The following is a 24446-nucleotide window of genomic DNA, read 5'->3' as shown; positions in this document are numbered from 1 at the left end:
TAAAGTCTGATTTCTTCATATATTGTGTAATTTTGTGGGACAAAATAAACCCAATTGTAATCAAAGCCTTAATTAAACAGTGCAGTACAGTAAGTCACAAACCTATATAAAAGCCCAGTCAAAAAAATAAAAGAAATAATAATAATAAAATAATACTACTACTAATACTACTTCTACTTCTACTACTACTACTACATATATATATATATATATATATATATAATTTATAATATAAAATGCTGTCATATACTGTGAAACTTGTGAAAAATACTGTGATATGCATTTTTGGTCATACCGCCCAGCACTATTAAAGACTTTCCAATATACACAATATGCATCATCACAATATGCACATTTGTTAGTACTTTTTGAAATAGTTTCATACAAAACCATTAGTTGATCATTTGGATGCTTAAAATGTTTTTGTCTGTTTAAAGGGACTTCAAATAGTTTTGTTTGTAATACGTTTGTCTGTGAAAGTTGCAGTAAACAAGCAAGATAAGTTTAGAAGAAGCAGTTTGTCATTAAAGTCAGTGTTAAAAAACCACTGCTGTGCCAAAGTAACCGTACATTTAGGACACTTTTATGAGCAGCACCAGCATGTGTTCTAAATTTACAGTGACCCAGCGCTGGGCACTGGAACTGACCCAAACTGAGTTGTTGTTTTTGACCAAGCGCTGTTTGCGTGCTGGGCTGTGAACAGGGAGTGTATTGTGTACTGAGTCAGTCACTCACTAAGGCCTTTGTAGTGGGAGAGCTGTTGGTAGACCTGCTTCATCCTCTCGATGTTGAGGCGGCTGCTCTCGGCGTGGTTGATCATGGGTTTGGGGTAGTCCACGCCCACCACGCAGTTGGCCGCCTTCTGAACAGACTCTGGTGCGTTCCACGGCTCGTAAATGTATCTGTTGGGATAGTCCTTCAGCTTTGGGATGTATTTCCTGCATGAGACAGATAATCAACAATGCAGTAAAAGTAAAAAAAAAAAAAAAAAAAGGCTACACTTTGCAGCACGACTCCTGAATAATGATGTAAACCAGATGAGCTAAACTGAAAGAAAATAAAATCCAAAAGACCCTGTACAGTGTCTGGAGTTCACATAACTCCAAATATACAAATATGGTTTTATGTTAAAATATCCTAACAAATTAAATTTGGCACTCCCTCATTAGCAATGTGCCCAGACGTGTGTACACTAGAACAGATTTTATTTTCTTTCTCTGAACAAACACTGAGAAACACAGCCTGTGGTTTCTTCCAGCTGTGACAGCACAGTTTAATCATGAACTGCAGCAGAGTGAAATCCAGGCTGGGGAGGTTTACATTAGCGCTTACGCAACAGTGCACCGTTTCAATGAACTAATCTGCAGAACCAGTGCTTTCCAAAATCAGAGCTTCAACCATTTTGGGCGATGGCCTCACAGAGCATGTTCTCTTTTATATGACAAAAGTTTGGAAAAAAAGCAACCATTCCACGGACATTTACAAGAGGTAGAATGCACTGAGGCTATTCAAGATACAAAAGGCAGAAATATGGAACTTTTTTTACAGAAGATGCTTTTAAATATTCAAGAAAAACTTCTACCCACATTTGAACATGCCTGGTTATTAATAGAGAGACGCATTCTGAATCTGACATGGTAGAAGAGAACACTACCACCAGATTAAAAGCTATGGTCTTTATTATTTTATTAAATAATAAAAAAGCACAATCTTTTAAACAATATGTAAATGTTCTAAACTAAGGCCATAAAGTTACTATTGTCTATAAAATATACAGCATCAAAACAAGACTAACAGTAATATGTAAATATATATATCCATATACAGTACTAGTCAAAGTCTGGGGTGCTGTTAACTGTAGTTTCTGAGATGGTAACTCTGATGAACCTGTGCAACAGGGGCAAGTAGCCAGTTTCATCATAATGGTTTTGATAGTCTTTGCAGTTGCACTTGGGTTAATTGAGGACACTTTCATAGTTCTTGAAATGTTTTGGATTGATTGACCTTCGTCTTTTTTTTACTTAGTTGAGTAGTTCTTTATAATATGGAGCTATTCACTGTATACTAACTCTACCTCTTTACATCTTTACAACTGATGCTCTCAAACACATTAAGACGCAAGAAATTCTAGTAATTAACTCTTGATGAGTTCAGCACAGCTGTTAACTGAAAGCCTGAATTTCAGGTGACTCTACCTCATAAAACTGACTGAGAAAATGCAGCCAAGAGGTGCAAAACTGTCTAATCTAAACAAGAGGTGCTACTTTGAAGAATCTAGAACTATCTATATGTTTTGGTATACTAAATAAATCCATATGTTTTTCTTCATAGTTTCGGTGACTTAATATATATCTTCAATACAGACCATTTTAAAATAATGAAAAATACTGAATTTAAGGTGTGTCCAATGCTTTGAATGGTATTGTATATACAAAACCTCTATCATGTAAAACCTCGCTCATATATAGCTTTGGATAGGACCTAAAACCAAACTAAAATATATACTACTTTATTAAGCTAGAGCTACTGGGTCTGTAGGCTTGAAGCAGGTTTACCGTATGTAGTCCCCACTGGGATCCGTGCGGCGTCCAAACCCCACTGGACAGTAGCAGTGGAAGAACTGCTGGAAGAAGGCGCTACAGGAGAGCCACATCCAGCTGCCGGCATTTACACTCCAGTCCGCATCTAACAACAGCTCTTCAAACACCTGCAGAGAACACCACAGTCAAATCACAGGTATTAGCATGATTAAACTAATACACTGCTATTCATACTCAGGTTAGTATTTTTCCCATGTACAAACATTTTTGAAAAAATATATTTATTGTGTAAGTGAAAAGTGTGTGTTGACTGACTGGTGATACACTACAGGGGTCGGCCAATTAAACTGAAACTGTATGATTTATTGTGGTGACGGACAGTTCTGGTGGAAACAGGAGAGTTGAGATGCACATTGAATTCTACCGTGATTTGATCAGCCGTGGTTTTATGTTTTTTGTAAACAATCCGGGTTAGCACCCGAACATCCCTTTCAGACAGCTTCCTCTTACAGCGTCCACAGTTAATCCTGTTGGATGTGGTTGGTCCTTCATGGTGGTATGCTGACGTTACCCTGGATACCGTGGCTCTTGATGCATCACAAAGACTTGCTGTCTTGGTCACAGATGCGCCAGCAAGACGTGCACCAACAATTTGTCCTCTTTTGAACTCTGGTTATATTTTGAGCAAAACTGGTTATATTTTGAGCAATATTTTAAGCAAAACTGTGCTCTTACCCTGCTAATTGAACCTTTACACTCAGCTCTTACTGGTGCAATGTGCAATTAATGAAGATTGGCCACCAGGCTGGTCCAATTTAGCCATGAAACCTCCCACACTAAAATGACAGGTGTTTCAGTTTCATTGTCCAAACCCTGCGGGTGGATGTTTGGTTTGGTTTCTTAGCCTACCTTCATGCCGCTCTCCCAGCTGATCCACAGGTCTCCGCGGGTGAGGAAGCAGGCCACTGCGTGCCGGGCCAGGTGATGAATCCAGCCCTCCTGCCTCAGCTGGGTCATGATGGCGTCGATCCAGGGGAAGCCTGTGCGACCCTCGGCCCATTTGGCTAGCGCTTCAGGATTGTGGTCCCAGGGGATCTGCACGCAGATGGGGTTGCCCTCCATGCGGTCGAAGTTAGAGTTGTTGGTGGCCGCTGTGTAGAAAAACTCTCGCCATAACAACTGCCCGAAGAGTGAGAGCGGGGGACTGGATTTTCTCCGCAACTGGAGAGAGAAAGATCCTTATCGTTACTATACTCAAACTCATGTGATTTAATCCAGTATTTTTATTTTTAAGTGGGAGATTTTACAGTTGCATTACAATGTGGACATGGACAATTCTGAATCGATTAAAAATGATAATTGATAATGATAATTTTAACTCTTAGAGCTGGTCAATATATCGATATCTGATCATATCGTCATCAATTTTCTTAATGTATCGACAACATTATTGAAGATATAGTTCATTACAGAGTGTGTAAAATATCCTGTTAAATTGAATGATGTGCAGCAAAAAAGTGAAATATATCACTGTATACATTTTCAGTGCTTTAAAGAGTATCAGAACAGAAGAATCTGCCACTCCTGGTGCAATTTGTCTGCAAATCAAAACACGATAAATACAGTGAATCATACAGTAATCAATAAAAACTGTGATATAATGTGATATAATGTACCATATTGCCCAGCTCTATTCAGTACATGATAATAATACACCAAAGGCTGTGGCTTTTATACTGTTCATATTGATATTGGATATATATTATGAATCGAAGTTAAGAAATATATTTCTTAACTTCGTGACATAAATTTTAGCCAAATTGTTTAGCACTAGCTTAAATGCTATCCTTCTGAACATGAATATGTTACAACATGTTGCCCATACCTTCACATAGAGCTCTCTCAAGTGGTAGTAAAACACTCGACTTGACAGACAGCCGAAACAGAGATACGGACTCAGACCGGTGGGGCTGGAGAAGAGCGAGTGGGCGTTTATTCGAGGCCGCTCGAAACTTGCCACCCAGGCCTAAACAAAACACAAATATTAATAAAAACATAAAAAAAACACATCACTTCTGTTTTTAAATGCTTAGTGCATTGATTTCAATTCATATTTTAAAGACTGCTTTTCTCTGTCTATCAGCAGTGACTTGCCTTTCTGTCCAGGTGTTTATTAAGTCTGTCCAAAGCCTCTGTTTCTCCTCCTTTCCATATCGACTTGACTTCCACCTGATTTTTAAAACCTGTAGAGAGGAGTAGAAAACACAACGAAAATATTACACACAAATAATTTAAACCAATCAATTAAATCAAACTATATTTTAAACCAGAAATACACTGAAGGTGATCCCTATCTTTAATGCAATTCATTGGAGTTAAAAAATCATAGGAGTACAAAAAATAAAAATGCAGTATAAAACCTAATTAGGACTGAATTAGTGAAAAACTATAAAATAAATAGAAAAATTAATTATAAATACCAGATCAGAGTTAGACATAAATGTAAAACAATGAACACTAATAACTAATATAAGCAAAAAGAAAAAAAAAGATTTTAACCAACTAATAGTTCAAATAATGACACTAAAATTACTTTAAAATAATCTGTTTCCCTGATTTAACTATTTATAGGTTTATATGTTTAAATGAACATTGTTGTTTTATTCTATAAACTACAGACACCATTTCTCCCAAATATAAAAATGTTGTCATTTAGAGCTTATATTTGCAGAAAATGAGAAATGGCTGAATTAAAAAAAAGAGCTTTCAGATCTCAAATAATGTTCTCCTCCACCAGTCTTACACAGTGATTTTGGATAACTTTACTACTCCTGGTGTAAAAATTCAAGCAGTTCAGCTTGTATTCCATAGGTTTTCAATTTGGTAAAATCAAGGAAACTCACTCATGTTTAAGTGGTCTCTTATTATTTATTTAAACAAAAATATATATATTATTTATTACCAGCTACAATGCAAATTATTTTTTAATAAAAAAAAAAACAAACAAAAAAAAAAACAAAAAGGATATTAAAAGTACATATCACTTATAAAAAAACTTGTAATCTTTCAATGGAAGTCAATTTAAAAAGTTTATTTTAGGTAATTTTGAAACTTTTTTGAAAGTTTCTATTGGTCCTTTATCAAGACATTTTGGTACAGTGTAAGGGACAGTTTCAAATTATGCAGTAAACTAAAAATCGACAAAAATGGAGATAAGAATTTTTTATAGGACAGCGACGGTATACACTCTACAGTTAGGGTCTATTGCTCTACCCCTCACAGTTTAAAGATAGTTAACCTTGTTACATAAAGATTGCGTAAGTTTATCACACCCTCATCCTGTCTATTCACTGCTCTGAGTGCTCACTCAGCACGGTTCCTATACAACACTTTATGATCCGTGGTCTTTATTGAAAATGTGCTGTGAAGGCCTGCTACCTCACAGACACCTGCTATGATTGTAGGTTCATAGGTTCACATTATAGATCATTACTAGGGGTGTCACGATTCTCTAAATCCTCGATTCGATTTTATTTCCGATTTTAGGCTCACGATTCGATTCCATTAATACACAGTCTTGTTTTATTCATTTATTAAAGTAATGTTTAATGGTATTTATCAAATTCAAAATATTTACTGAATAACAATGTTATTTTAGTATTTTCACAGCTTGTCTTAAACTTCAGCACAGAGCTGTTCCTCAGTCAAAAAAGAATAAAGTGGACTGTATGTATATGTGTATTAGAGTGCGTGTAGATCAGCATATGTAAATGAAGCCTCACCGAGCTCCTCCAGCGAGGGCACACTGTAACGCTCGTCATGATTGTCAGAGATTTGCGTCCTGCAGCTGGCCATCTGCTCCTGTGTGATTGTGGGCAGCGGTTTCTTAGGCAACTCCAGCCGGTTCACTATGGCCTGGAACCGTTTGAAGGTGAGCGGGGGGCTGTTGTTGTTCATCTCGATGACCCTGAATAAAACAGAGATGCTGCAGTCAAAACTGTAGAATTAAAATTATTAACCCTAGCTTAAATCTACAGTCATCACAAGTACTTTTACATTTAAATGTAATCTTATTGCTTATCTCGAAATTGATAAGATACATTAGCAAATGATAAAAAAATATATATATATATTGATTAGGACACAAATTCTTTATACTGCAAATCTTTCACACCTGGTATTCACAGTTATTCATTAGCAGACAAAACTAAGTAGGAGATAATGGGTAACAACCTAACAATCAACATATCAAATCAAACGTCGTCCAAACTATGAAGAAAAACATGAAATTATTTTGCAAACAAAACAATTAGTAAAAAAAGGAAAAAAAAAGACTTTGTATGAAATAATAAAAATACAAAAAATGCCATGTAGTAAAATAAACAAATAAATAAATAAGTAAATAAAATCTAGCACAATACTAAAGCGTAGGAATATTTAGTTCATGCACATAAATTGCAAAAAATACCATTTAAGCTTCACACTAAACAAAACAAACTTCTATTATTTACAATGCTGTTACCACAATATAGATTTTTGTCATTATACACCACAAAATACTGTTCATACTGTGCATGACTGCCACAGATGCTTGAGAATTTTTATAAAACCGATTTTACAGTTACCTCGGCTAATATTACTATTTATCAGTTTCTAGCTTGTGATAAATGAAGTGGAACACGTGTACATGAATTTAACTTGTGAAAATGTACCTGATATTATTGTTAAGCTGGATGCACATTGGAGCCATGGGTGAAGTAGATTCACGATAAGTTCTTAGTCAGTTCATTCTGTTTTTACTCTCACAAAGTGTCCCGAGAGACTGCTAGAGTAGTTAAACAAGGTGTCTCTCAATTTAGTAAAATCTTACTTACTTTAGGTGAACAAGTTAGTCTTAGCACCCCTCCCATCGTGTTTTCTTTACCACCTTTCCTTTTCACAAGTCTTAGTATAGTATAGTATAGTTAATGTTTCTAGAGTCTGCTAGAGTAGTTAAACAAGATTTAAGATTCACTCATTTTTAGTATTTTTATCCTTTGCTCATGTTTAGCGCCCTTTCTCTTTCACCTTAAATGAGGTGGCAGTTACATTTAGAGTAAAATTTAATCAATCCACACATTTAAATAATATATTAGATCTTTTCATTTAATAATGATAAAGTTAATGTAATAGTTGGGTTAATTCTTCATGTATACACTAATATTTTTATTTAATAATTGTAGGATGCATGTTTAACTACAGTTTGAATAAAAAATGATTTTATCAGATTCTTAATAGAAAAATTAATTATTCAGAATTATCAATTATCAAATTAATCGTTGTAGCTCTAGAACACGATACTCTGGAGTTGTTCATTGGCTCTTTTACTCTTTTACAGACACCAACTGTGAGATTCAAATGGCATAGGAGTGAATTAAGTCATTTCCACAAACAAAATGGTAATTTAATAATTACCTTTTTTTCTGATTGGGAAATCTAATCTACAGTGGTCACTGGAGATACATGGAAATGAGTGTTGTAAATGGAAGTCCACCTGAGATCAGATCAATCAGATTAAAACCAGTTAATTTAATAAGAGTCTTAAGAGTGAGACTCAGAGTCAGAGCTTAAGAAATAAACATATTTTTTCTTTTTTTTGCAGAGATTTTGGAGTCAGTCTTCATTTAATAGGTGGCTCAATGTTTTTACAGTAAAATAGGAAAAAATATTTAATATGCATATTGCTGATCTTTAAAACTGATACTGAAATTATATGAACAATAAATGTTCAAAGTAATACACTTACATTTAAAAGCAAAACTGCTCTATACAGTTATTCAATGTTTGACTGCCAGTAGTTGAACATTGTTACAGTGCACTCTAATAGAGAGCATTTTCACTTCTCTCTCAGCATGCCATTCATAATTTCCCACTGACTGACGCCATCGTGTATTTCAGTAAATCTCACACTATTTCATCTTCCAGATCGGCCACAGCAGACCTCTTATTTATAGTTCTGTTATTATACAACGCCCTACTACATTGGGGCGGGAGAGAACGCGTGCCATTGGATGATTTCCTTCCCGCTGTTTGCAGTGGAGAGACTGCCATGTGTCTGGCCGCACCCGCATGCAGGCAGCACATGTCCTGGAAGCTGGATTACAGTGTTATTCCAACCTCCACCCCCTTACACACCAGCAACCCGCCCACAGCACATGCAGCTCAGTGTGACATGCTTTTACACTTCTGCACCAGCAGGTGGACACAGCGCTGCTGGGAGTGTGGAAACGGGGACTTTGGCTTGCAGAAAGGCTTGTTGTGTAAGTACATCAGTGAGAGCTGCGTGAACGTCTTCTTGTAGATGATCAAGACTAAAACACCTGCTCCTGAAATTAAAAATTTGTATTTTCAAAAAAGGCTGCATTTGTGACAAATATCACACTTCCTTTTTCAAAGAACAGTTAAATATCTTCACTTATGCAAAAAAAAAAATAATAATAATCTAGTCCTCACAATATTCAAAGACACACGTCTACCCAGGTATATTAAACACATTGATCACCTTTATATAACAGTAATTGCCTACTGCAGTTCAAGCACTCTGAACACTCTGTGGGACTGTCTCTAGGTTGGGTCTGGACAGCACAAAGGACGTTATATAAAAACAGACACCGCTGATAATCACTCCCAGTCATTAGGTGACTATTTACAGCAGCACGTGCCGCCTCTACTGGTGTTCCTTGTCAGTAGATCATGCTGTAACTGGTTTATACTAGGGCTGAACAAAAGCTGATAAGATAAAAATCACATTTATTTTTCCACAATCCTACTGTTTATTCACCCAGATTAAAATAGGAACACCGTTTCTGCTTCTAATTTTTAATAAAAATGGTATTAATTAATTTTATATTAAAATTAATATGGTTTATTAAGAGTTTCTCAGAGTGCATCCTTCCTATAAGCATGAATGGTTGAAATACTTTCAAACATTTGTAATTTCCAACAAAAGCCAATTCAATCTGATTCAAGATAGATTAATAAATAAGCAAACATAAATAAACAACAGTCCTTTTGAATTTTTATCTAATGTCTATAACAACATAAACTCCAGACTTAGGAAGATTTTTCCAACTACACTGCCTGGCCAAAACTGTGGCATTGTTTCGATAAGCTTCTGCAATGTTACAAGATTTATTTCAATCCAGTGTTGCTGGATAAATTTTTCACCAAAATCTTGCAGCAGCATTGATGATGGTAGAGTCTGACCACTGCACAAAGCAGCTCTTCTCCATCCAGCACATCCCAAAGATTCTCAATAAAGTTAAGATCTGGACTCTGTGGTGAACTCTCTCTCAATCCATGTGTGAAAACGATGATCTCATGCTCCCTGAATCACTCTTTCACAATTCCAGCCCCATGAGCCATTGTCATCTTGGAATATACTCGTGTCATCAGGGAAGAAAAAAAATCCATTGATGGAATAACCTGGTCTATATTCAGTATATTCAGGTAGTCAGCTGACCTCATTCTTTCAGCACATACTATTGCTGAACCTAAACCTGCAGCACCAATTGCAGCATCAACCAACCCAAATTTACTTACTTAAATCCAGGTGTAGACTTTTTTTTGGGCAGGCAGTGCATTTTCACCATAGTTTTCTATGGTTCAGACTAAACTGGGTAAATGTAATTTAAATGTAAATGTAAGTAAAAGTGGTCTCTTTATTTTTTTTCAGAGCTGTATATTGCAGATAGGGAGAGGCGATAAACTGCAGGTTCATTTTACGTTTATGCAGAATTACTTTAACAGCAGTGGGCCGGCACTGCAAAATATATGTAATAAAACACAACCAGAACAATTCTCATATCTAACCTGGGTTTCAAAAATCACAAAGACTGAATATACACGATTCAAACATAGTCTTATATACAGTCTCCAGACTCTACTGAAGCTTTTATCACTTTATTCAAAACGAGAATCCAACGTCTATTAGAAACGCTCACTTAATAATTAACAGGGAAGCGCAAACACATGGTCTGAGTTAGACAGCAACGTGATTACGATAAAGTATCAGAAAGGCCTGGATGTAAATCACAGTAATGAGAAATACACTGTCTCCCACCTGTCTGGGCTGTATAGCGTGTGAGAGTTCCTCACTACCGTCTCCACACCGAACTCCTGGGCAATCTTAATGATGGCTCCATCCCGATCCTTCCCGTATGGCTCCGGGTCGTACTCAAACGTTAGGCGGGTCACATTCCACTCCTAAAAGATGAGAGAGGGAGAGAGGAGTAGTATAGATTAGATGGTTGTGAAAAAGGATTCTGAGATGCTTTTAGTGAAAACTCTTCAACAAAGGGAAGAAATTGGGGCTTAGTATTCAGAATAAAGTTCTAATAACATTAATAACTAGGGCTGGATTAAGGTGCAAAATAACCTCCTTTATATTTCAGTAAAGTAAAAGTTCATAAATCACTGGCACATTTACTGGTGTCTTGACAAAAACACAAGATTGTCTACTCAAATTCCCTCTGGATATAAGTATAGAAGTTATCCAAAAGCAGTGTGTAAGACTGGTGGAGGAGGACATGATGCCAAGGTGCATGAAAACTGTGATTAAAACCCAGAGTTCTTCCACCAAATATTGATTTCTGAACTCTTAAAACTATATGAATATGAACTTGTTTTCTCTGCGTTATTTGAGGTCTAAAAGCTCTGCATCTTTTTTTTGTTATTTCAGCCATTTCTCATTTTCTGCACTTAAATGCTCTAAATTACAAAAAAAAAAAAAAAATATTGAAATTTGGGAGAAACATTGTGCGTAGTTTATAGAATAAAACAACCGAGCGATCCAGTGGGCTAAGTGTTGTCACTATGATCGGGAAATTGCTGGTTTGAATCCTGTTCATGTAGCTTGCCATCGGCTGCTGGAGCCCTGAGACTCCTAATAAACGAGTTGGGTAATTGTCCATGTAAATTGGGGAGAAAATGGGAAAACATTGGGGGGGATTTAATTTTTATGACCAAATAAAAGTTCTACTGTTATTGTTAACCAGAAGACAATCTAATAGAGCTGCAAGTCTTTAAAAAAAAAAAAAAAAAAGCTCAGTTTAAGTAAGAAGTATAAGTAAGAAGATATAATCACAAATTTTATCAGTAATATACAGCACACAAGCAGCTGGACTTCAGCCCACACCACTACAAATATGCTGAAGGGTCAACCCTGGAATTATTCTTCACAGCAATAAAAAAATTAGTGGTGTTAATAATTTACCATACTATTAGACAGCCCAGAGGAAAATGAAATGAGACCTAATAAAACAGTTTGATCAGTACATGTTATGTTACAAATGCAGTAAATTGTAGGGGTGAGCAATATTATATTGTATACAATATATTGTGACACAGAAATATCATGATATTAAAAATCCATATCGTGATAATAGGGATGTTCTGTCTTAAAAGTAGTCTATTATTTACTGTGAAGCTTTAGGTGTATTTATTGTATAATTGTTTTAGTTTGCAGTTTATATGCATGCACTAAATATTCTGCAATATTATTTGCTGCATTATATTATTTTATGCTATATTATTTATTTTGCCACGTTATGATTATTCTGTTATACAATTATACTATATTCCTGAAATGAATGAATTATTTTAGTTTTTCTATATCGCCAAGTATATCGTTATCGCAAAAATACCCTGAAATATCGTGATATTATAGATATTATAGAGCCATTAGAGCCATATCGCCCACCCCTAGTAAAATGTAAAGAAAAAAATACAGCATCACCTCAACACTGGTGTTTTTTTTTTTTTTACAAACAACTGAAATGGACTGACCAATAAGAAGCAACAAGTTACTTTTGAAATACGTGTGAAATAATGAACAAATCAGCATTTAAGAAATGTTATTCACACAATGAAGGACTAAGTGCTTATGATGCATAAGCTCATCAATCTCTGCTTAATGGAAGAGAAAAAAATATTATACAAATATGCTTCATAATCATGCAAATTACAGAGTAATCACTGCAGATTCACGAAGCTGTTTTATTCTGTGAATCAGCAATCAGAATGTATGAATATATGCAACCCTAAAACTATGGGGTGTAATTTTATATTAAAGATTAAAAATCATGACTGTTTGATCACTCATTTATGTGCATTTAAGAGAGCTAAAAAGAAAAGAGAGCTTCTGTGGAAATTCACTTGTTGCAATTGTGAGTTGTTAGCAACATATGCTAAGTTCTAATGAAAGTAAGAGCAAGCAAGAAATAACCAGTATTCAACATGTGCCTACTCTTGGTCTTTGCAACTGCATTTCAGAATACTTTCAAAGTTTTTATTTATTTTTTTATTTTTTGGACTGACTGAACTTTACTTACTTATTTTTTTCTTTACTTAGTTGAGTAGTTCTTGCCATAATCTGGATTAGAACATTACTCAAATAGAGCTATTCACTGTATACCTGTAACTCTACCTCTTCACAACTTTATAACTGATGCCCTTAAACACATTAAGAGACAAGAAATTCAAGTAATTAACAGCTGCTAATGAAATCCATTCTCTCTCATAAAGCTGACTGAGAAAATCTCAGAAAAAAGCTGTCATCTAAACAAGAGGTGCTTACTTTAAAGAATCTAAAAAAATACACTTTGTTTATTAAAAAACACATTTTTTACACTATAAGGCACACCTAAAATTCCTCAATTTTCCCAAAAATCGTCAGGTTGTAAGGAGCAGTAAAGCCACTCTGATAAAGTACAGCGTTATACAGTTTCGTTTCTCCAGCACCGAGACTGGAGCAGCATTAACATTAGCCACTAACTGTGCTTAATGCTAGCTCTTTTGCCGTTCAGAAGTGAGTATTATCGGCTGCTAACCCTGGCTAGCACTACTGGAGCAGCATTAGCATTAGCCGATGTTCATTAGACATTCATTGATAGTGCGCCCTATAATCCGGTACATCTTGTAGTGCAAAAATTAGGTATTTCCTCCAGGAAGCTTCTTATACCATCCTAATATTTTAAAATGGTATATTGTACAAGTTTGATCTGACAACATAACACCAGACATGATCAATCTAAGTTCTGTTTGCTTCCTAGAAAAACCCGCAAAAAGTGCTTCTTTTCAGGGCCAAATTTTTACTCCCATTGGGAAAGAAAACACACAGAACACCTCGTGAATAGCCAGCCTCCTACTTTCAATAACAAGATGGCTAAGAGGCTAAATCATTCTGGCCAGAGGGTGTGTTCTGTGCCCTGGCTGGAGAGAAATTAATCAGCAAAGGAAAACTGGAGGAGTGTGTTCGTGTGTGTGTGTCTGTCACAGGTGACTGCACCTAAACTGTTACAAAAGGGTGTAGGGAAGAGAACACACAGAATGTTATCAGTGCAAACAGCATGGCACTATTATAAACAACATGCCCAATAGGGCACAGGCTTTATTCTGGAAACAGGAGGGTGACTGCAGGGAAGCACAATAATCATGTTTAATATATATATATATATATTTATTTTTTTTACCTGCCTTTTATTTAAATAGCACTTCAGTTACTAAGATTTAGAAATGAACTTAAACTGCTTAAAATAGTTCAGTTTCTAAGTCATTCTAGCAAATCAGAAACATGCTTTACTTTACCAAACAAAATGTACTTGCATGTATTGTTATTTTTACTTAGATATTTGAAAGTATTTAAAGGAAAAACTCATTAAGGAATCTGTACAGAAGGTAAAGCATGGTTAGTGGTATTCACATCAATGAACTATAAACAATACCCAGCCCTTGACAACAAATTGTGAATTATTTAAAGTCAGCTGCTACCAATTAGCTTTTATTAAGTCATGTTGGCATGTCTGATCTAGTTATTCCTAGAAGGCTGGAATAGTTTCACTTGGCTTCATGCTCTTTATATTAAGGACACTGTTCTGACCAGTCTGCACTCTCAATTACTGCCCTGAAGCCAGCTGACCTCTCTGAAGACGTGAAATTTTGCGTGAAATTGCTGAAGTGGGCTTTTCAAAAGGCTGACCGTGACTCCTGCTCCACATGCTGGGATTTCATTAAACAGGCAGTAAAAGAGCAGCACAGCACTGCATCAAATCCAGTAACCTGGAGTATGTGCACTACAGTGATCATGGGTTGGACCAGCAAGTAGGAATAGAAATGAACTAAGCTTTGGAAATGGATTTAAAATTTTTAAAAATGTCTCTACTGCAGCATTTACAACCTTACACACAGCACATCCACACTTCAATCATAATAACTAGAAAACAACACAAAAACACAGAGAAACTCTGTATCTATTAAGAGTAGACGTCTTTTCTTTAGAGAAATTACAGATAAAGCCAGAGAGCAGTGAGTACGGTTTCCTAAACCTTCAAAAGACTTTTGGAAACTGGAGAAAACTGATACAGGAATAGGGCTGGGTATCAAAATTTTATACTAAAAAAGGTACTGACCCAAATGTCTTGGTACTACCAAAGAGTAAAAGGTCAAATAAAATTTGGTGCCTATTTTCAATACTTTGCATAAAACGTGCCAAACAGAGAACGTGCACAGCGAGGCATCCTGACGCATACAAACTCTCGTGCCGTCTCTTGCTCACTCGCGTTGTCTCTTGTACTCTACTCTGAGAATTCTGCTAGAAGTAAACCAGAAGTAAACCACACCACACTATTATTATTTTTTCCCTCCCAAAAATACAAAGTACTACCTGCTAGGGGTGTGCCATATCGTATCGTACGCGATAATATCGTCAACATTTTTGAATATCGTGAACGATATTATACCCTGAAATATCGTGCCATAACACTCACCCCTAATTATCACTTCAGTTCCTCTTTTTTGCTGTTTTAAGCAAAAGAAAAAAAATCACACATTTCTCATTTCCTATTAGATATCTACTAGAGACAGATTATATCTGTCCAGTATCATTTATTTTACTTTAATCCTGGATATATGGAGTTTTGTTACAAATCTGCTAAAATTCTTGTATTTTTTTAATATCTCAGTTAATGTAATATCATATCTCAGGTGTGCAATATCATATCGTACACAAATTTTTTTTTTTTGCAGTAGTGTTTTTTTTGTCATATCGCTAAGAGTATTGTTATTGCGATAATACCATGAAATATTGTGATATTATTTTAGGGCCATATCGCCCACCCCTACTACCTGCATTAAAAAAAATGATTCATGATAATTCATTTTTAAGTGATTGACACCAATAAAATAAATATAATTTAATCTAATGCTGATATTTATTAAAAATAAAGAAAACCTGAAATGCTACCCAGCAGTATGCTTAGAGAAAAGATTTACAATTTATGCAAGTAATTCTGTTGTTTTTGTTCTTCAAAAAGTGCCACAAACATGCTCATTGAAAGATGGACCTCCTTCAGGTGACAGTATTAGAATGATAATACTCATGTAAGCTGTTAAATAAATACATTGTGTGGAATAATTTTTGCTTTTTGTATTACTTGGTTAAAATTTAAAGAATGTATCAAAAAAGTGTTGTTTGGTATTGGTGTCAAATCTTTTAAAACAATACCCAGCCTTATATAGGAGGATTTCTGGCTGACCCACATAGCAAAGTCTCAGTTTCAGCAGTGAAGGGAAAATTCAGAGGTCTGACAGGTGAAGTACAGTAATAAAGTCATTGCTAAGATGAGAAATAAAAAAGAAGCTTGTTTAGGAAATTCAGCAGTACTGAATACTGAAAAATAAATTTTGTTCTAAAACTTTTGACTGGTAGTGTAGGTGTGTGATTTACTGGGCAGATGAATGTTTTTTAATATTTCTTGCATTGTGACTGTGCGCAATAATACTATTTTACAATAGTAATAATAATATTATTATTACTTTAAAGACATTTTATTATATGAAGTTTTGAATACTTTTGAAGTGTACAAGTCCATTGAAATATGGATGCTTTGGGACTAAATCCACACACATTCGTCACATACAGAACCATGCATGGTACAACTCGCATGACAACTAAAATATAGATAAATGAAGAAACAATAAGGTATTTAAAGTGGACTTGTAAAACGATTCTGTAATTAGATCAATCAATTGATTGAGAAAAGTCTTGACATCTGTAATTCTGCATTTGTGGACTGCACAGTGAACTGTGTTCACAGACAATAAATTGTGATTTCCCGTACAAAACCTGTACTTGTTTTAATCCACTGCTGCCTGAGGGCCTGAAGATCACCAGCATCCAATATTGACTGTTAACATTGTCTTTGTGCACAGGGATTTCTCCAGGTTCCACAGTTCTTTCAGAATTTAGTTTTAATCTGAACATGAGATTTTTTTGTGTCACTTAAACATTTACAGCATTTTGTTACTGGTCCAGTGAAGTAAACTGGTCTTTGTGCCTGATGCTTACAGGGTAAAGGTCAACAAACAGAGCTGGTTAGACACAGACACATAAACTGACCTTGAACAGCCTGGGAAACACGTCCGCTGGCTGTCCTCGTACCACAAAGAGCCTCGAGTTGAGTTTCCTTAAACTCGTGTCCAGATCCTCTAATGACTCCAGCAAAAACCTGCAAGTTAAAAGGTACAGATTAGTACAGGAACAGAATTCACTTTGTCTTTGATTCAGAGAAAAGAGACTGTTTATTAGTGCCCCTGAAGAACTAAATCATTAGGTGGCCATGGTGACCTCCACTGACCCATGAACCAGCAGTAAACCTACAGACAAATCTCCTCTAATTCTATTTACTGTGTGTCAAATCAAACTCGGAACAATCTAAGTTGGGACTAAACGAAACGTCACCATGACCATGATCATTACTGGTATTTTAATACAGTCTAAACTCAGACTTGATCTGTTGTCTAAACCAAACACAAAGTTGTTCATTGTAAGCCGTTACTGCTGTTTTTTTTTAAAGCTCTGTAAGTCAAACTTCAATCAGTTCAATGTTGTAAGAATGATAGTATGGATAAAGTGCAAACTTGAACCTTTTTAAGGCTGTATCTTTACTAAACTGGGGAGCTTATTTGATTATTTTACACACGAAAAAAAAAAAACGCAACAACAATGGCTGCATGTTCTTTGGGGAATAAAAATCAAGATTTTTTGATAGTAATGATCTACAAGCGTCATGGACAAAGGGAACTGGTCTAGACATAAAGGTGACAAAACGCAATTTTCATTGAATTATTATAGACCTGGAGTGGTATGTTCATACTAACTGCACTCATTCTGATCATACACATTTAATTCTCCCACAGTAGAAGCTTAGGTGAACTAAAAAAAATATCAGGTTTCAGAAATGCTCCAAAATGACTGACTTCCGCTGGTATTTTGAAGATAAATTATTTTATTTGGACAGTGACAAAACACGAGGTGATTTCAATTACTGGGTGTGGGGTGCAGCTCCACTCACTCCATGGCACAATTTCACAATTCACAATTTTCATCAAGTTCAGAAAGACATCCTCTTAAGCCTACAGCATATACAACTCTCGAGAAAAACAAGAGACCACTTAAATTTTTTTTTTACCAAACTGAAAACCTCTGGAATATAATCAAGAGGAAGATGGATGATCACAAGCCATCAAACCAAGCTGAACTGCTTGAATTTTTGTACCAGAAGTAAAGGCATAAAGTTATCCAAAAGCAGTGTCTAAGACTGGTGAAGGAGAACATGCCAAGATGCATGAAAACCGTGATTAAACCGTGATTGATTTCTGAACTCTTAAAACTTCATTAATGAACTTTGTATTATTTGAGGTCTGAAAGCTCTGTATCTTTTTTGTTATTTCAGCCATTTCTCATTTTCTGCGAATAAATGCCTTCAATTACAATATTTATATTTAAAAAAAACAAAAAAAACCTCTCGACAGACTTAATGGTATAAACAGTGTTTGGAGCCGATAACTGGGATAAGTACAGTATTTGAACCACACTGTACTCTGACCTAAGTAAGCATGTGTTTTATGTATGTCTGCCAGAGGACACAGACACGCACATGTTACCACAACAGGGTGAAATCATTGGCAGATACCTTGAAGTAAAATCCCTGTATAGGATAATACCTGCAGTACTGCAAGAGTGAATGCTTTTGTAACACTATAAAAATGTGATTGCTGTATTGTTATTATTAGCCAATCTTTATACCAAACATATGATCAAAGATTGGATAATCATTTAGCTGACCCTGAGAGTAAGTCAGATCACATGATCCATATTTTGTGGTGCATTAAAGGATAGGATGTGCTTGCTCTGAATCACATGAAGTCACAAATCACAAATAATGCAAAGTCGAGTGGAAGCTGAAGCTATCCACCCATAAAGCATGAGGCCAGTTATCTAAAGCACACTGTTTTAAGATTAAGCGAGAGGAAGTGCTCTATTTCACAGTACAACTCAATTAAAAGTTTATTACTGATAATCATTATTAGATTTAGATAGAGACAACGAGGACAAGCTACAGCTCTGCCAGACTGCAAATCATTTCCTCAAAGAAAATCCATCTTTAATATATTTATATTAAGTATTAATTTATATTAAATAATTAAAATATTTCAGATAAACATCCAACAACTGTGTAACCTAGTTGGTGGTTGGTGTGGTACAGTATAACACTGTCCTCTATACTGCAGTCTGAGGTTCAATCCTCAGACGAGACAAGCCCACCACAATAAACTACTGAGAATCATTGAGCAATACTTCTACGTTTTTATTCCCCTACTAGGAATATGATTGTAATGCAAGTCATGCATGATGTATGTAGAGTATATGTACTGACTGTGCATTTTTGTGTTCAAGCCAAATCCCCTCTGTGTCCAACACAAATAGTAAATATGGTTCTTTGTTTATTCACACAGCACAAAATAAACCACTGACTGACAAATCTGTACATATAAACTTAATAGTCACTGTTAGGTATATTTTATTAAATTAAATGTATTTTTTTTTATTAAATATATGAAATATATAAATAAATAAACAATATCATTACACTGCACATACATTTACGGTAAATGCAATGTTCCAACCAACTTAAAGCATAAAAATAACGTGTTGTGAAAAATCACTTCATGATATACCGTGAATCTGAATGTTTTTCTTCACATTGTTAACATTTCATGATGAATGGACCAATAGAAATTGGCATGAGGTAAAATGACAGAGTGGGGTCAGTGGATGCTGAGGTGCATAGGGCAAAAAAGGTCACAAACTTTCTACAGAGTTCATTAATACAGGCCTGCAAAATTCATGTGTTGTTCAATTGGTGTTCATGTGGTGTTTTCATTTGTAGGTGTGGCAAAGAGAAAGGTGGAATGCTTTAAAGGGACAAAGTTGATCATTTTTTGTTAATTAAGAGTTAAAGCTTTGTGTTTTAAGATGCTCTAGTCACTTGTTTTTACATATGAAACACTTATGAATCCATGGACAGCTTTAGTTAATTTTACAATAGTAAAAAAGACCAACTAGTAACATTTTATGCCTAACTGGTCAAAATATCCTAATGGCTTTTATGTGCATGTACTTTTATTTTACACATTTCGATCATTGTACTGCTGCTACGGCTAAAAAAATGAGTGTGTTCTTTAGTCTAAACATGTGAAATAACATTAACAATGACATTCCAACTTTTGACTGCTTTCTGAAAAACTATATAACACAGTACTGTATTTATATTTCCAGTGTTTGAGAGCACACTTTAGAATAAACTCCTTGCAATACTTAAGTACAAAAAATATTGAATACTTTATCACTTTCCATTAAGTGTGGAGCTTCCACTTCTACTCAAGTAATTTTTTTGATACAGCAAAAAAAAGTCTGGGTCTTTATAAGTACTTCATAAATGTCTGCACCCAAGCCTCACATCACCAAACACAATGCAGGCAGTCAGATACTTTTGGCAATATGTGTAGGTTAACCTAACAATTAAGCACTCTTTTTTTTCTGTAAATATGCATATTGAAAATCTTCCTCCTATAGTAAAGGATTATAAATATTGTGAATTCTTAGCTACTGCCCTTTCACCTGGAGTCCTCTAAACTCATTCATTAGCTACTTAGAAAGAGGTCAGGGGACACTGACAGCAGCAATCAACCTAAATTAATGCTGCTCTCTTTCTTTATTTGCAATGCATCATCCAGCAGGTCACACTAAAACCACAATGACGCAGAAATAAATATTGAAAACCAGTCATTCGGGTCATTACATAAAAACCCAAGTGACCAAGTGGGAGTAAACACAGCAGCTAGTCCCAGATAGTCTTTCAGCGGCTGCAGTTGACTAGAGCAGAAGCATAACAGAGCATTAAGACATTTATTTTATGATAATTAATCACGTCCTTTGCAAAAATGATTAATGCAGACAGAGTTACGCAACATGTAACTTAAGTAACTGGTTTTATAAAGGAAGGCTTCAGATGACGTTACTGCTACAGTTACTTAACTACTAAACTTGCTAGTAGCTGACAGTGCAGCAACATGTGGTGGGGGCAGATGCCTTACCATGGACGTTTGAGTTGAAATATAGTTAGGTTAGCTAAGTAGTTTAGGTTAGGGTTAAGTAACTAACTAGATAACAAACTAGAAAACTGGCTAGCTAGCTAGTCACAGAGATGTTTAGATCTTGTTACCTCAAACCTTTTAGGCCATGTACCACCAAAGTTAACTAGACAAGTAATCCACATATATACGTGTCTTATCTTTTGCCAATTATCCTTTAGCCTACCTGTTCTGTGAAGCTTGCGCACATTTGTAATTTTATACTAGCTAGTTGAGCTTGATTATTGTTTCTGGCTATTACAGTACTATTCCTATTCTGAGACATCTCAGAAGGATTTAGACAGTGAACTATAGTGTTTCATAGGGGTGGGCAATATTATATCGTATACAATATATCGTGACAGAAATATCATGATATTAAAAATCTATATCGTGATAATAGGGCTGTTCTATCTTACAATTAGTCTATTATTTTCTGTGAGGCTTTAGATGTACTTATTGTATAATTGTTTTAGTTTGCAGTTTATATGAATGCACTAAATATTCTGCAATATTATTTGCTGCATTCTATTATATTATGCTATATTATTTATTTTGCCATATTATGATTATTCAGTTACTATTATACTATATTCCTGAATTGAATGAATTATTTTAGTTTTCCTATGTCGCCAAGTATATCGTTATCGCAAAAATACCCTGAAATATCGTGATATTATTTTTGAGCCATTTCGCCCACCCCTAGTGTTTCACACCATATTTTGCTATTAATTGTAATACAGAAACTGTTGATGTCGAACTGTTGGTGGCTGTTGGTTGATATAGCATATATTGTGGTGTTCCACAGGGTTTTAATCTAGGGGCAATGAAACTGATGTTTATGTGTAACGTTAGATGTAACGTTAGGCTAGGGCTGCAAGAATTAGTCGATATAATTAACAATGCTGATTATTTAAATTTGTCGACTACAAATTTCATTGTCGACTAATGGTTAATTTGTTACAGGTCGTTACTGAAATTACACATTATACAAGTGCTGGCTACAGTAACACAACTGGAAATGGGTAATGGGCTCACTCACACAGGTTACACTAAACTTATTCTGTCTCCAAAAGTGCCCAAACATTACAAATTACATATTTACTCAGTAAAGATCAGTACTTTCCAGATGTAAACAACGTTTAGACATTTAATTGCCTTTTAAATGTTTTTTTATCGTTTCTATGGCAGAATTAATCGTTGACTAAGCGACTAATCGAAAAAATAATCATTAGATTAGTCGACTAACAAAATAATCATTAACGTAAGTTGCAGCCCTACTAGCTAGCTATCTTAGGTTGGACTAGATAACTAACTTAGATAGCTAGCCAACTAGCTAGCTTTATCAGTCCTTTTTCAAAGATTTTCACCACTTCAAATATCGTAGCTATTTCAATAAATCGTATCGTAATGTCAATTAGCTAGCTTAGTGTTGCGTATTGTAGCCTGCTGATATAGCTATTCCAACTCCAACACGGCTAGAAACTAACGCTAACTCTTCAGGGCCAATACGAACTTAACGTCCGTTCCACCTTAAATGCCCCAATATAGTTACATAGGGCGCCAGCTCCAACGCCACAACCCAACCGCTGCAGCTTTTAAGGTGGACCGGAGTAAAAGCTAACCATGTTAACCTGTGTAGTTAGTGCGTCTGTGCTACGTTAGACGGCTAGCTGCCTTTCACAACACAACAGCTCCCACACACTGTTTAGGGAGAAAATTAAATGAGAGACGTGCACAGAGACTGACCTCCATCGGTTCACCCCAACGTTGGCTGAACCTGCGAACCACGGGTCCAGAATATAAACGCAGCGCACCGTGTCCGCGCCGTTCAGCGCTTCCTGCAAAGCCGGATTATCGTGGAGCCGCAGCCCTTTCCGAAACCAGTGCACCGAATTCACCACCATAATCACGACTTAATCCGTCCAGCGGCGTCCACACGAAGCGTGCGATGCGGGAAAACGCAGTAAAACTCCGGGTCGAGGTCGAGCCTTATTCCCCTACAGTCTCAGCATTATCGCCACTATTATTATTGTGTCTTCCCCCAAGTTTCTCATCATCAGCGGCGGCGGCAGCGCTGGGCACCCGTACGCGGTGACGTATCCCCGCGCTGTGTCCCCTCCTCCATCTCATTGGCCGCAACGTGAACACACGCACACACGCACGCAGGGTGTTATTTAAATAAGGTGCGCTGCTATTGGCTGCCGGCCGTGAGAAAGCCTCGCCTTATCACGTTTTATTGCAACGCTTCACAATAAACGCCACAATTTAATTTCGCACTAACGTTAAAACATTAAAGCAAGAGTCTTCTGGTCGTTTTCCAACAAAGAGAAATAAAAACAATCAGCGCACAGATTTCAGTACGAGCCTGCGCGTGCTCATTATGCAACGTTACGTATGCGGTCGTAAATACGCACAGACCTGATTAGCATGTGCGTTCATGAATATTCAACAGAGTGACGCAGAAAAAATATTTTTTAGCAACATACATAACAGAACAAATTATACAAAGATACAAACTCTTGTGGTGAATGTCATAACTACAAATAACATAAACACAGGACAGAGGAGCAAAGCCATACAATAATAAACAATCATTCAATCAATCAATCAACCTTTATTTTCACTGGAGAATAGAGGGTAACCCTTGTTTTCAATACAGCAGAGAGCACTTACAACTTAAAAAAATAAATAAAATTAGTATTAATTCAGGTTAAGGTATAATAAGGAACATAATAAAGAAAACAATAAAAATGTAATGGCAAGGAATTAGAAAAATAAACAGACAATTATGATTTAACTAAGAAGAAATTAAATAATTCAGCATAAAATGATGACAGGCTAAAAATTTAAAGCAGTCAAATAAAGATATAAATAATTCGAATAACAAAAAATAAACAAAAAATTTAAACATAAGTAGTTAAAAAATAACACTAAGGTTATAAAGAAAGTGAACGGTAGAGATCAAATAAAAAGGTAAAAAATAAATGGACGAAATATAGAAAAAGCTCAAAAGGTAAAACATAAAAAAGATAGAAGCCCAAAAGATAAAACATAATAATATTAATAATATATAATAAATTATTTATATATATATATATATATATATATATATATATATATATATATATATATATATATATATATATATATATATATAAAGGCAAAACATGTAAAACAGAAAATAAAATAAATAAAAGGATTAAATAATTAAAATACATTTTAAAAAGTAGAGGGCCAAAGCAAAGCTGATTCTAGCAGTCAGTTTTTTAATCTACTTTATGAAGAATATTAAAATAGTATTCAAATTAATTTATGAGGTAGATGAAATAGCGGTCAATCATTTAAATAACTAAATACGCAGGAAAAACGCAACTCTGGCGTAGTTCACGCAGC

At 35.5% G+C, this 24446-nt stretch overlaps 1 protein-coding gene across 2 annotated transcripts in view; it reads right to left on the bottom strand.

Moving 5' to 3' along the window:
• cry2 (cryptochrome circadian regulator 2) overlaps positions 1-23155 on the bottom strand; it is a 31792-nt gene extending 8637 nt beyond the window's left edge. For both annotated transcript variants that reach the window (XM_022683863.2, XM_022683864.2), the window contains exons 1-9: positions 22800-23155; positions 16975-17083; positions 10642-10784; positions 6323-6507; positions 4695-4783; positions 4426-4566; positions 3450-3761; positions 2556-2707; positions 736-938 (exon numbers count right to left, since the gene is read on the bottom strand). In XM_022683863.2, the coding sequence (XP_022539584.2) occupies positions 736-938; positions 2556-2707; positions 3450-3761; positions 4426-4566; positions 4695-4783; positions 6323-6507; positions 10642-10784; positions 16975-17083; positions 22800-22957 (1492 nt within the window). In that variant the 5' untranslated portion in view covers positions 22958-23155. The remainder of the gene's footprint in view (positions 1-735; positions 939-2555; positions 2708-3449; positions 3762-4425; positions 4567-4694; positions 4784-6322; positions 6508-10641; positions 10785-16974; positions 17084-22799) is intronic.
• Between the last annotated feature and the right edge of the window lie 1291 nt (positions 23156-24446).

This window comes from Astyanax mexicanus, chromosome 10 (assembly GCF_023375975.1).
Source record: "Astyanax mexicanus isolate ESR-SI-001 chromosome 10, AstMex3_surface, whole genome shotgun sequence".
Classification (NCBI taxonomy): Eukaryota; Metazoa; Chordata; class Actinopteri; order Characiformes; family Acestrorhamphidae; genus Astyanax; species Astyanax mexicanus.
The sequence above is the reverse complement of the archived record's forward strand: the minus strand, read 5'-3'. Positions and strand labels throughout refer to the sequence as shown.